Consider the following 12,702-nt stretch of genomic DNA (forward strand, 5'->3'; position numbering starts at 1 on the left):
CCTCTAATTCTCTAAACTACACTGCATCCTAAATTCCTACTTTTCTCCACTCATGACTCACTACTTTAATCCTCCCCCTCTTCTTGATCTCTCCCTCTGCGCAGTATTTTGAAGTTCAGCCATGTCTGCTTCTCACTTCAGATCACCAATAAAAAAATATCTCACTTGATCCCAAACAACTCCTCCAGAATTTTGAATGAAGCCTCCAACAACTTGTTTCCAATTGATTCTCAGAACCAGTTCTCAGCCACTGTCCTTTTCCTTTCATCTGCCTTTAAAATAAAATATCTGCCCTAGGTCAGACTGAGATGAAGCTGTGAAGTTAACTTCCTTCAGAGCAACCCCTACGGTAATGTGCACTGCATTTGGGAGCAACACCAGTACTCACAGCAGACTGGTGTTTTGGCTACTGCTGAACAGGGCTTGTGAAATGTCATGGTTTCTCTCTCCCTCCTCCTGCACCAGAGTTTGGGAGGGGACATAGCCAGGACAGCTACCCAAATGTGTATTCCATACCACAGGATGTCATGGAATAAAAGCTCACTGAAAGGACAGGGAAGGAGGGTAGTTTGTACATAATGGCATTGTCTTTCTTTCCAAGCATCTGTTACACCTGCTGAGGCCCTGCTTCCTGGGAAGGGACTGAATATTTGCCTGATGATAGGAAGTAGTGAATGAATTCCTCTTCTTCCCTTGCTTGCACAGGCAGCTTTTGCTGTTCTTATTAAATGGTCTTTAATAAAACCCACAAGGGTCTTTTTGTATCTTATTTTCTCCCAACACCTTGTTGAGGAAGGGATGTGAGAGAGCAGCTGGATGGGTGTCCGGCAGCCTGCCAAGGTCAACCCACTACATCTCTTCTTCAAGTGTTTCTATTATTCTCCCAGTGATTTCTATGGGCCTGTCTTCCCCTGAACCTCCCCCTCCTTTTCTAAAATTGCTCTTGTCAACAAGTTCTTCTCATCTCCCCTCTCAACTTCTTTGAAGATCTCATAGTGTTCTACTTCTGCTTGTCTTCTTCTCTTCCTCTACATGCCAGTCCTGGGCAGCTTCATGTTCAAATACAAATTCAGCTACCCTCTTCAAACCAAGAAATTACCCATCTATTTCTTACCTAAAGTCAAGATTTCAGTTCATCTCATTAATATCTTCTCTTGAAGTCAAGTTTGAGCTGACAACTAATTGTGCTATATAGTTCTCAGCTTCTTCCACAGGGGCCTGCTACCTCAACTCCTCTCAACCATTCCCTGAGAACATACTTCAGACCCATAAACCTAAGAATATTGTATATGTTACAACTTAACAAAGCTCATCAACCATTATGTAAATCACAGCAAATACTGACACATCAAATACTGACATATCAAAGCTGTCATTAATCCAGCAGGACTAGATGACAACTGCAACCATACCACTCTCCTCTGCCTTGCTGCCTATCAGTTGTCCCAGTGAAGACACTGCACATCACAGCACCATCACCTCCACCACTACTAAACTCTGCATCTCCTCACATAGCCCACAGTCTCACCATTTAATTCTGCCCAGCACAATCCTACCAAGTTCAGCAAGAACACAGAATCTGTGTGCACAGATTTCTGTCTACTGCACCAAGGCCCTGGACACAACTGAAACCTCTTGGGATTAAAACACTGTTCTAATCATACACTATGTACTACAGTGTCCCAGTACTACCACTGCCACTGGAAATGAAAAACACATCTTTGGGAATTTCCATGAAGTTATATTTTTTTCATTTGCATACAACATGAACTGAAAGGAAACCTCTGTTAACAAATTCAGTCTTACATTTAATTTATATAGTTAGGAGTACTCATATTAACTTACCTGCAAAATCTTTTACATTTACGTTTGCACCCAATCTGATTAGCTCCTTGACCTGTTTAACATCCCCTCGAATTGCTGCCATATGTAGAGGAGTTTCCCCTCGTTCGTTTCTCTTGTTAACTTTGTCCTTTTGTCTTGAAGAAGAGGTTGGAGTTTTCTTTTGTGTTGGTGTTGTTTGTAAGGAATGATTTAAGGTGGAATCTACAAAACAAGTTTTTAAATGGTCACTGTTAATTAAAGTGAGATGAAGTAAAAAGATTGTCAACACTTGCCTTCAAAGATGATAAATGACAGTGAATAATTATATTTAAATAAAAGACATTTCACCCTTCACAGGTGTCAGCACAATGCTGATTTGCAATGTGAAAAAGGGCATTTTGCAAAATCTTACTATTTTAAGCAAGTTTCTAGGAAAGATGAAGTCTATCCAAACTACAAGGTTCAAATACTCTGGTATAAATTCTCCTGAATCAAGACAAGGTGAGATCACACAGATGAGTATCTACCCTGCTTCCCCTTCCTCCAGCAAAATTCCACTATAATTTTATGTAGTGGGATGCCAGTTTAAAGAATTACAGTCTGTGTATTGTACTACATACAAATCATCACCTGTACCAACACAGCTGGACAGCTGGATAGCTCCTTAAGTTCCACAGCTGGGTGGATTGGATAGTTCCTTAAGGAAACCCACCCATTTGCTTTTAAATAGAAATTTTGTAAAAACTGTACACCTGTAGAACATATACATACATAAAGATTTTTTTAAAATGCAGCTGGACCAAGGACAGCTTGAAATGGTGAATTAAGAATAAGATGTCACCCCTCTCCCATTGAATCAGAAGGAAATGGTCCCATTTCCTCCTGAATTAATATCCTGCTCCAAAGTGAGAAAATGAGGTAATAATTAAGCTTCAATAAAAATAAAAAAATAAAGTATTTCAGGCTTTAAATAATCCATATGGAACAGTGTTTGAGAGGCAAAAATAAACAAAGGAAGAAATTAAATTTTCAGTTTTTACAGCTATCATGGTGCAAAGTTTTTCACACAAATATAGAAGATCAAAAATTTTTCATCAGATTAATCATCCATATGAAATAAATTTTTAACAGAAGTATGAATGATTTAAAATATTTGAAAAAAAGAAAAGACTGTTGAAAAACATCAGTGTTCTGAATATTCTGACTAGGACAGAATTAAACAGGCAGGAGGGAGAAAACTGTTAACTCTGTAAGATCACCTGGGCTGTTGTCTCTTGCTGTCATCTGCATGAGAAGTGCCATCTGTTTGCGCTCTGACAGAGGGTAACCAAACAGAATGCTAACGGGTGCTGATTTCTTATTCCCAGCATCCTTCTTCATTTTCTTTTTTTCCGGACCTTCCTTCTCTAGAAATAGGAACATTTCAAGACTCAAACTGTAGTTCAGTATATTTTTCTAAAAATAAAACCATCCTCTTAAGGCCTGTAAACATGTGACTGGTGACGGGTGATGAAAAACAGAAATTACACCTCTATCTTAGTGCATTTGCATTAGTGTTGGTTACCTGCTCTAATCATATTAGGATAATTAGCTACTGAGATAAAGCACTTAAAGCTGTAAGCAGGACTACAAAAAAATTCTAACAGATCAAAAACCTGTTTCATAGAAGGAATGCTGTGTATGTCACAACTTTAATTCTCAGAGATTAAAGCCAAGAACTTAAAATTTCTGTAAAATCAGCTGGTCAGCTTTCAACATTGAATACAGATCTGAGACTACGCTCTCTTCTACTTCTCTCAAGACACCATGGTAAAAATTAGGAACAGACTAGTTAATATTGGTATCTGCTAAGTAATTGGTTAAAAGATTGTTTCTCTCAAACTCATCCAGGTATTTTGTCTTAAAGCAATTTCTTCTCCAGAATTCATATCCTTCAAAAGCATACAGCTATTTTATATACATAACTTCTTTTTTTAATTCCTAATCTGCAGGCAACTCAGAGTCTTGAATACCTAAAAAACTAATTCAATATCCAAATCAGCACTAGTTGTGTTGTGCTCTATTGGTAAAAACATCTGTGTAGGAAAATTAAAAAAAACCCTTAACAATAAAATTGTACTTTAAATTTTTTACTGCAAGCATGCTGTTCTTTCTGCAATGAAAAGATACAGCATACAAATTTAGTACTTCCATTGAAATAACACATTTCAGATTGACCAACATAATCAGATATTTCTTAGCATATGCTATTTACTGCTCATGATTCTTTCCTTGAAAAACACACTTATTTTCATTCTGAATTATTCCTGACCATTCTATACCTATTTTCAGCTCAAGAAAATAATGTATCAAAATAAATGAAATAAAGTTTTTGATTATCTAGGTTTTACTTTTTTATATATTGAGATTGTCTGAGTTTTTTGGTTTTGCTTTTTTTTAAATCAGCACAATTTATTCCTGCCTCATGTTCAGTGCTCCATTTCAGTGGTAAATTATTCTTCTATTACACTTTATTAACACAGTGTTTGCAAAGCATTTCTAGATCTTACAAATCAAAAGCATCAAATAAGAACACCTGTTCTCACCAAGTTATACTGTAATTATGCACTTACTGCTCAAAAGGAGACAATTTAATTTAAATGGATATTAGACTTGATATATGTTGTCAGTAAATCTAAACAGTTCAACAAACAAAAATCAATATGATCAACAAAAAAGTCTTAAGATTATAGCAGGTGCACCTGATAATCCTGCCCCAAGATCTCATGGATATGAACTGGTTCTGACAAGAGGGGTGGAAGAAAGCAACAAACAAACAAACAAACAAACAACAACAAAAACAACAAAAACCAAAACAAAAAAGCCTGCAAAAAACAATAACAAAAAAACCCCAAGAGAAAGTGAGTAGGGCATATAAAAGAAAAAGTTCTATACATCAAAACAAAAAAATCCATGTTCCAAGAATACCAACACATAGCGCACTTTAATAGGACGTGACCAACTTAACATTTAGGAACTTCAACTTCTCAGCTATTCTTCATCTTACAGTAACAGAAAACTTTCACCACTGTGAACTTGATGTTTCTACAATTTGAACAGTAAAAACTTCCCTCATAAAGGAAAAGAATCAGTTTAATATATTAAGTTTAGATAGAATTTAATGTATAAAAATGACTATGAAACCCAAGTTGGTTTGGGGTTTTTTTGTTGTTGGTTTCTTTTGGTTTGGGTTTTTTTTTTTTTTTTTGGTTTGTTTTTGCTTTTTACATTTTCTATACTTTGTTTTCAGGTTCTATGGAATACAAATATCTTCTATTACATTCACATTCTCATCACTTTCTGCTGTTCTTCAGCAGTTAGAAATGAACTTATGTTCATTAGAAATAGAACATAAGAGATTTTTTTCACTTTTTATTAAAAAAATAAACTCTAGAACTCTTCCAGTGTCTTCATGTTCAACCACCTTTATTAAATAAACTTCATAATACACAGCCAAACCCCTCTGGACTATAGCTCTTTAACATTTTCCCTTGGCAACACAAGCTTTTCAATGAACACTAAAAAAAAATATTTTGAAATACTCAGGTTTTGTGAAACAGGAATTCAGGAGCATCTGAGTACTTATCTGTAAAAGGGCTCAATGAAATCCACCCACAATACTTAAAACGTACTGGCACGAGGAACATCAGAGACACTGGTGATTGTTTTAGGATAATTTACACATGACAGATTTTGTCCCAAGGCAACCAATAATATATCTGGTTTTTTGTTTGCTTGCCTTTTTTTCCCCAATTAGATAAATTACAAATACCCCCTCAAGTAATTTTTAATGTATTGGAAAATTAAATTATTAAGTAATGTAATATGTGGATTTCTCAAAACAAATCATGCCAAACTAACAGAGTATTTCATTTAGTAAAATAATCACCTCAGTGGATAAAGGAAATTAGGCAAAAAAACCCCGAAATCCAAACCCCAAATTCAAACTTCAGGGCTCATCATACACTGTTTTTATGTAAAAGACTACCAATATAGTCTAAATCGTAAAAATTAACAGGATCAAAAAAAAGGACCATGCAAAATTAAAATATGAACTGCTTGAAATGAATGTTATGAAGTCAGAAGATTGAATGATATACAACCAAAGAATAATATGTTCATTTCTAGGTCAAGACCACTTCTGCAGATGATGAAGTTCAGAGATAGAGTTTATGGAGCTCTGCGTGATCGCTGCAACCTGACTGAAGTTACTTCCAAGTTACTTCCAAGAGAAACACATCATGACTGGCTGTGTTTCCTACCCTCAGGGAAAGAGAAAGCATAGAATGTGATGCAGAGACCCCACAGTGTATTTAACAATGAAGAGATTTCAAGGTACTATTGTGATATCTAATTAATCAAGTTTATGACATATTTATTTAACAAAAGTTTATGACATATTTACTTAACAAAACCACCTCCACTTTCCTGCCTGTATCCCAAACAACAGTTAAATGAAGTTGTTATAGTTGAACAATAAGCCCAAATCCAGCAAGCAGTTTGTGAATGCTCCCTCCAACACTCCCACAAACCTCTTTAACTACAGAAATCATGAGCACAGGAACTGTGTTACTGTGATGTACCCATGCAGCAAGAAGAGGTCAGCTGTTTTGCTCTTCTGGATGTCAACTAAGTGCTAAAAGAAGTATGACTGTGCCAGGTTTGGACTACTTGAAAAACTGAAATTGAAGGAGTCAGAAAACAAAACCAAGATCCTGCTATAAATAGTAAATCTGGATAACATAATTTCCAAGAAAGATTAACAAATTACCACATTCAGTGTAATTGTAACTCATTGTTGTTCCTGAATAATCAACTCTGTAACAAGACTCTCTCAACAACTGAAATATTTTTAGGATCTGCAGTTATGTTTAATTATTATGAAAAATTCTAGCTTCTCTCTTCAGACTAGTATGGTGGAGAAAGCAAACAAATCTGACCTCTGCAAAATCAACACCTATTGCTCTTATTCCAATAACTGCATCAGAGGTTACTTAAAACTAACCAGATTACTTAAATAAATTAAGAAAATTTAAGCAACTCTGTTTAAGCAGTCTAAATAACTGATGGCTTTTCAATCAAATTATGGTTTTGGATTGGGAGACTTAAAATCAGAGAATTGATTTTAAAATATTTGAAAAATAATTCTGCTTTGATCATCCAATCCAGCAGTTTCAATCAAAGCTTGCATGTAGACTCCTTCCTAAGAGTTACTTATAAATAGGTTAAAGCTACACTGCAGTATAAACAAATTTGCCTGCAGGATGTATACATTGTATTATTTTTTTTGTGGTTGCTCTGACCAAGAACAGAGATGTCACAACGGAGCTCTCAGTTTCGGGAAGCCACCACAGCCAGGGGAGTGTCACAGCCCTGCACAACAGAAGAAACACAACAGGATGCTGCTGATAAAGACAGGGACAGAGTGTCCTTCCAGGTGTGTCCTGTTCCCAGGGGCCTCTTCAGAGGGCCACAGCTCTCCTGGGACTCACATTATCCTCCAGACCTGCACAGACGTGGCAGCTCCTGCAGCCTTCTCAACTGGCTGCAATCTTCATGGGTATCAAATTGTTAAGAAAGTAACTAAAAGGCTCAATCTCATAATACTGAATATAAATTTATTGCAGCATTTGCTTATGAAAAAAAATTAGATAAAGAGGTGGGCTATAATTGTTCTAGACTCTACAAATGCTGTTTGGTTTCAGTCTTGCCAAAACTGACTGGGTGTAAAATGTACTTTGTGTACAGTGTTGCAGAAATCAAATGGAAAAAAAAAACCCAAAACATTTCTGTGTTATGTCAACTTTCATTTTGGCTGTATATGTTCATTATCACTTGCAATATTTAGACAAAACCTGAAACACAACACAACAAAACAAAAAAAAGCCCACCAGAAAAAGGAGCAATTTTTACAAAAATCAGCAAAAAAAAAAAAAAAGGACAAAATTTAAGTTTACAGAAAATCCTGGAACTAGAACCAAGAAACCTTTAATGATGTAACGCTCTAAAAATTATGTATCACCATTCTTTGACTCGTTTACATGCCTAAACAGGATGAAATCCAATTGTCATGGAGTTTCTACAATCAGCTAGTAACCCTATAATGTAACTTGGGGATAAACCATTTATTAAACTATGAAACTAAAAATTTTTAAGTACCTCTAGCTACTTTTACATTTAGGGATTTTTAACTCAGACATATTTTTAAAGACCTTAAAGCTGATAGGAAGCTTTTCATTATCTTTTCTCCTTCCCCCTCTGTGTCCAATTACACTCTAATTTCCAAAAATTTACTTATTTCTTTCTCAACATTTACCATTTTCTGTACACAGCTATCAGGGAGACACTTCTGTCAGAAGTAACAGTTTAGCTCAGTGACAGCAAACCTTTTCCATGTATAATGCCATGTTTGTGCCAGAAGCAGCACTGCATTTCATGATCACTGATGTCACTCCTAATCCATGTCAGTGACAAACCTGGCACCAGTGTAAGTGTCTAATTCCCAGTGGTCTAATCTAATTGGTTAGGCACAGAATCTGCATTACAGGAACAGTTTTTTCATCCTAGCAGTGCTCCTCCTCTGAAGTTTCTGGAAGGTTTATGTACCAAGTTTCCCACCTGCAAAAGGGCAGTTGCTCTAACCTGCTCACCTCAGCAGAAATTAAAAGTTGACCAAGCTGTGGCATTTGCTAGCACAGTTAAGAGCCATGTGCCTTCTACTTTTATGCTAAATATTTCTTGCCCCTATTTGAACTGTCTATTTCACTTCCCTGCTAAAGCTTCTGACAAAAAAATTTTGTAGTGTGAGCATTGTCATTTTGTGCATATCTAAGCGTCTGAAGTAATCAATCTTGTTTGTGGCACTGTAACAATAGATGCTATAGCAAAAAACCCACAAAAAGTTCTGCTACTTTACAAGATGCTTGGGACAATGACTTATTTAAAGTTGATGGGGGTAAGAGGACATGTCAAAAGATTTGCAACAGAGAAAACTTTCAATATATATTTAACATTACAGCTAAATACATCTACTTCCATTATGAAGAAATAGTTATGGTCTAATATCAAGCAAAAAATTTAATAAAGCAGATGCTGGGAGCATACTTCTAATTTAGACATGGTCTTTTCAAAATCAGATGGTATCGTGAAAAGTGCAAGAATGCTGTAAAATCACTGGGAAGAGAACTAAAGCCAAGAGCATTGTTTTGTAATGTGACTATTTCAAATATGGATTTCATACTACAGTCTCTTTACAGTAATAAAAATATGCTTGTATTATCAAGTAGCCAAATCTGCATGAAATCAACCCTGAACAAAAATTAAACTCACACTGAGGTATACACTTCTACCTTGCATTTAAATCTAAGCATATTAAGGGAACTCTCTGGTCATGAAAATATTCAAATGTACAATAAGCAACATATAAAAAACTGTAGCACCAAGCCTTTGAGAAATTTGGGGAATTTCAATGCGTTCTGCTGGCCATGGATAGTGCTTGGTTATCAACGCAACTATTACTGAACTATTATTGCACAATGACACAGATAATTAATTATCTAAACCCAGAGATAACTGTACCTCTTGGAATGTATCCAGCTCCATCCATCTTGACTTGAAAAGAACTGTGTTAAGAATGGCAGTTTGAAGCCTTGAAATCAGTTCTAATATAAATAAGCCTAAGCTGGGAAGAACTACTTAGGCTCTGCAGAGAAAGTACAGGTGATAGGAACTTAAACTGAAAGGAAAGTGTGCTCTCCATGCCTAGTTTAGTTAGCTCTGTCACCCTAGCAACCTTTTCTATGAAGGACAGTACATCTACCAATCTATCCAAAGCTCCCTCCCCAAAAAAGGCTATGAAAGGCTGACAGCTGTGTCTCAAATCAAGGCATTCACATGGTTTTTCATCTGTTTACTCATTTGAACAAATGGACCTCTAGGGATGACAAAACAAAGAAAGATTTGTTACTGAAACAGAAGAAAAGAATGAGGTTAGGAAACAACTGGAGAATATAGATCAATGAAGGTGGCATGCTGGCTATTGCTAATGATAGGATGAAAGCCTATCAGACTGAGATGCAACAATCAGAAGGAAGCAAGCAACTTTTATACTTAGTATTCTTTTTAAAGAGAAAAAAAATCCACGTAAAAACATAACATACAATTAATTAAGTTAGGACGTATTTTACCAACAAATAATTAGTTAAGGAAATAAAAAGGTTCTACCTGCGTCTGAATTGCGATCTTCATTTCTGGATGGACTAATTGTAAAAGGAAGTTTACGTTTCATGGAAGACTTTTCTTTCATCTCCTTCCCCACATCACTCCTATCCACTTTTGGAGTTTTGCTGTAGGATGCAATCTTGTCCTTGCTCTAATATAAATAAAAAGTATACTAAGTAATTTTTGCATAAAGCAGGACAGTCTTATAATGTATACAGACTGAAAAGACTGATATGTGAGAATGCATGTGTATAAGTACGTGTATTACAAAATTTATTCAATAAACAAAAGAATCAATTGTCATTTATTTTTTAAATTACTAACTTCTATGTTATTTCTACTTTCAGACACATCACTGTAGAAATGCTGTTCACTATTAGAGGCTTGACTAATTAGCAAAGGAGCAACATAAACTGAACGAGAATTTGCCAAGTCTTGATGACCACCCCAATTTCCTTCCCTGACCATAACAATCCCACTAAAAGCACATTAAAAGCCCCCATTGAAATTTAGACTGTGAATTGCAAACCCCCAAAAACCCTTCTAATTACCCTCCCCTGCCTCCACTCCCACCCTGTGATCCATCAATATGTAATTCCCTTTCTATTTCAACAATAATAGTGCAATGTTTCAATTGAGAAAAATCTATGAAGAAATGTTTTAAACAGATATCAAATTTAGAAGAAAAAAGGTACAAGCTATTTGGATTCTTGAATTGTATATATCTAGAGATTTTGGCTTATAACCCTTATTTCAAATAAACAGAGAAAAACCTAAACAGGTTCACTATTAACTTATACTTGATTACTTCACTAATATGGAAGGAAAGAATGCAAAAGATATCAGGTTAGTGTAAAGAGAGAGAACTCTTGAGAGAACTCTCTGCAAACCCAACATCTTAGCTATCAATCAAGTTGCAATGCAGAGATATCTTTTCTGTCCAATACATGCTGCAGAAACAATTATCTACTCTGTCAGCTATCACAACTCTACAGCTTTATGTCATTCTTAGCACACGATCAGATGAAAGTACTAATAGATTAGCTTCCTAAAGGTAGAAGAAGAATATACACTCCCTTGCCAATCACTGAAAACCAAAAAGCTGGTCCTTGGTACTTCTTAAGTTTTATTCTGATTGGAGAAAAACTAAAAAATAACCTAAAGTAGAGGTACTGTTCTCAAAGGCACCTTTCCTTTTTCTTCAAAGAAACCAAACTCAGGTAGGAAGACATCATCTGACATGCTGAGTTTAAAATGTTGCTAAAAAGTTAGGCAGAAGTGATTAGAACAAGAACCTGTAACAAGCCCTACAAACTTCAGAAGACAAATATCTGTACAAGGGAAATGACAAAGAAGGCATTAGTCTGTATCAACAGAATTCCTGAAGTATAAAGGTTGCTGCCCTCAGAGAACACCTGTCATATTCACTCTAAGTTTAGAAACCCAAAAAATCAAAGTAAAATGCAGAATAAAATCCACACAACAAAACCAAAGACAACTCTCCTTCAAAAGCCCAAAGGAAACAACACCCTCTCCTTTTTATTTTTTTTTACATGCTAGAACAAAAAAAAATCTAAAAACCCAAACCCCTTAAGACTCCCCTGGGCCCTTGGAACATACAGTGCCTGTGGTATTAGTTATGAAAGAAGTTAATCCATCTAACAAGCCATCATTTCCAAATGCATCTCAAAGTTGGCAAGAGCAGATCCAAACTCCATTAAGCCTTTCTCCATCTCTTCCACCACACAGACAAGTTTCCAACTTGAGCCAACCCCACCAAGAGCTTTCTCATCCCTTGTTTCAAACAAACCAATTATTTCTCCTATCTATGTATGTGAATTTCCCACAATATGAAGTGGCATCAAAATTTTATTTCTTTCTCTAGAATATTATCTTATGTTTAGTACTATGCAATAAAAAGGATGAGCTAAAAATAATTTAAAATTTCTAAGCAGAAAATCTTGGTTTCAACTTGTTCAGTAGAGAAAAAAAACCCCACAACTTTTTGCAGTTGGTAATCTCTAAAAAGAATTCCTTTTTTGAGGGCATTCCTCAGTAAAAAACATCAGTAGGTGCTCACAAAGAGGCACAAGCTGCTTAAGTAATTTGATAGTGTTACATTCATTCTTAAATTGCTTATATGTATTATGTTAAATATTATGAACGATGCACTAGTTGTTGAATAATGACTGAAAATTAATTTTGTGATACTCTAATTAGGAGGAGAGACAGTTCAAAGTGCATACTTTCAGATAAACAAAAACACATTGAAAATTTTAGAAAAGGCTATACATAGAATACACAGAAACTGAAAATAAAAGGGAGACTATTTTGTTCTTTAGCTAATGTGGAAATAAGCATTCAGCATTCAGTGGTGGACTTTCCAATCCAAAAGATGCAACGAACAGGCTGTTTGAGAAGTCTGTATGAAGTTGATGCTATTTATTATTTTTGTATCTCTATTTCAGCATTGCCACCAATCAGATATGCAGACACCATCACAACTGAAAGAGAAGAAGAAGCAAAGAGCCCTGGCAAGGCAAATGTAAAATGACCGATTTGAAAAGCAGTCTTAATACAAAACAAAATAGGAAAAGCCAGGATAAAACCAAGGTCCTA

General features: G+C 35.6%; 1 protein-coding gene across 1 annotated transcript in view; it reads right to left on the bottom strand.

Moving 5' to 3' along the window:
* The window catches only part of ANKRD12 (ankyrin repeat domain 12), a 58,759-nt gene that overhangs the window by 22,705 nt on the left and 23,352 nt on the right, over positions 1 to 12,702 (bottom strand). Inside the window, exons 3-5 of the mRNA XM_066561693.1 lie at positions 10,087 to 10,234; positions 3,084 to 3,230; positions 1,846 to 2,046 (exon numbers count right to left, since the gene is read on the bottom strand). Coding sequence (XP_066417790.1) covers positions 1,846 to 2,046; positions 3,084 to 3,230; positions 10,087 to 10,234 — 496 coding nt within the window. The remainder of the gene's footprint in view (positions 1 to 1,845; positions 2,047 to 3,083; positions 3,231 to 10,086; positions 10,235 to 12,702) is intronic.

Source organism: Molothrus aeneus, chromosome 1 (assembly GCF_037042795.1).
Source record: "Molothrus aeneus isolate 106 chromosome 1, BPBGC_Maene_1.0, whole genome shotgun sequence".
Taxonomy (NCBI): domain Eukaryota; kingdom Metazoa; phylum Chordata; class Aves; order Passeriformes; family Icteridae; genus Molothrus; species Molothrus aeneus.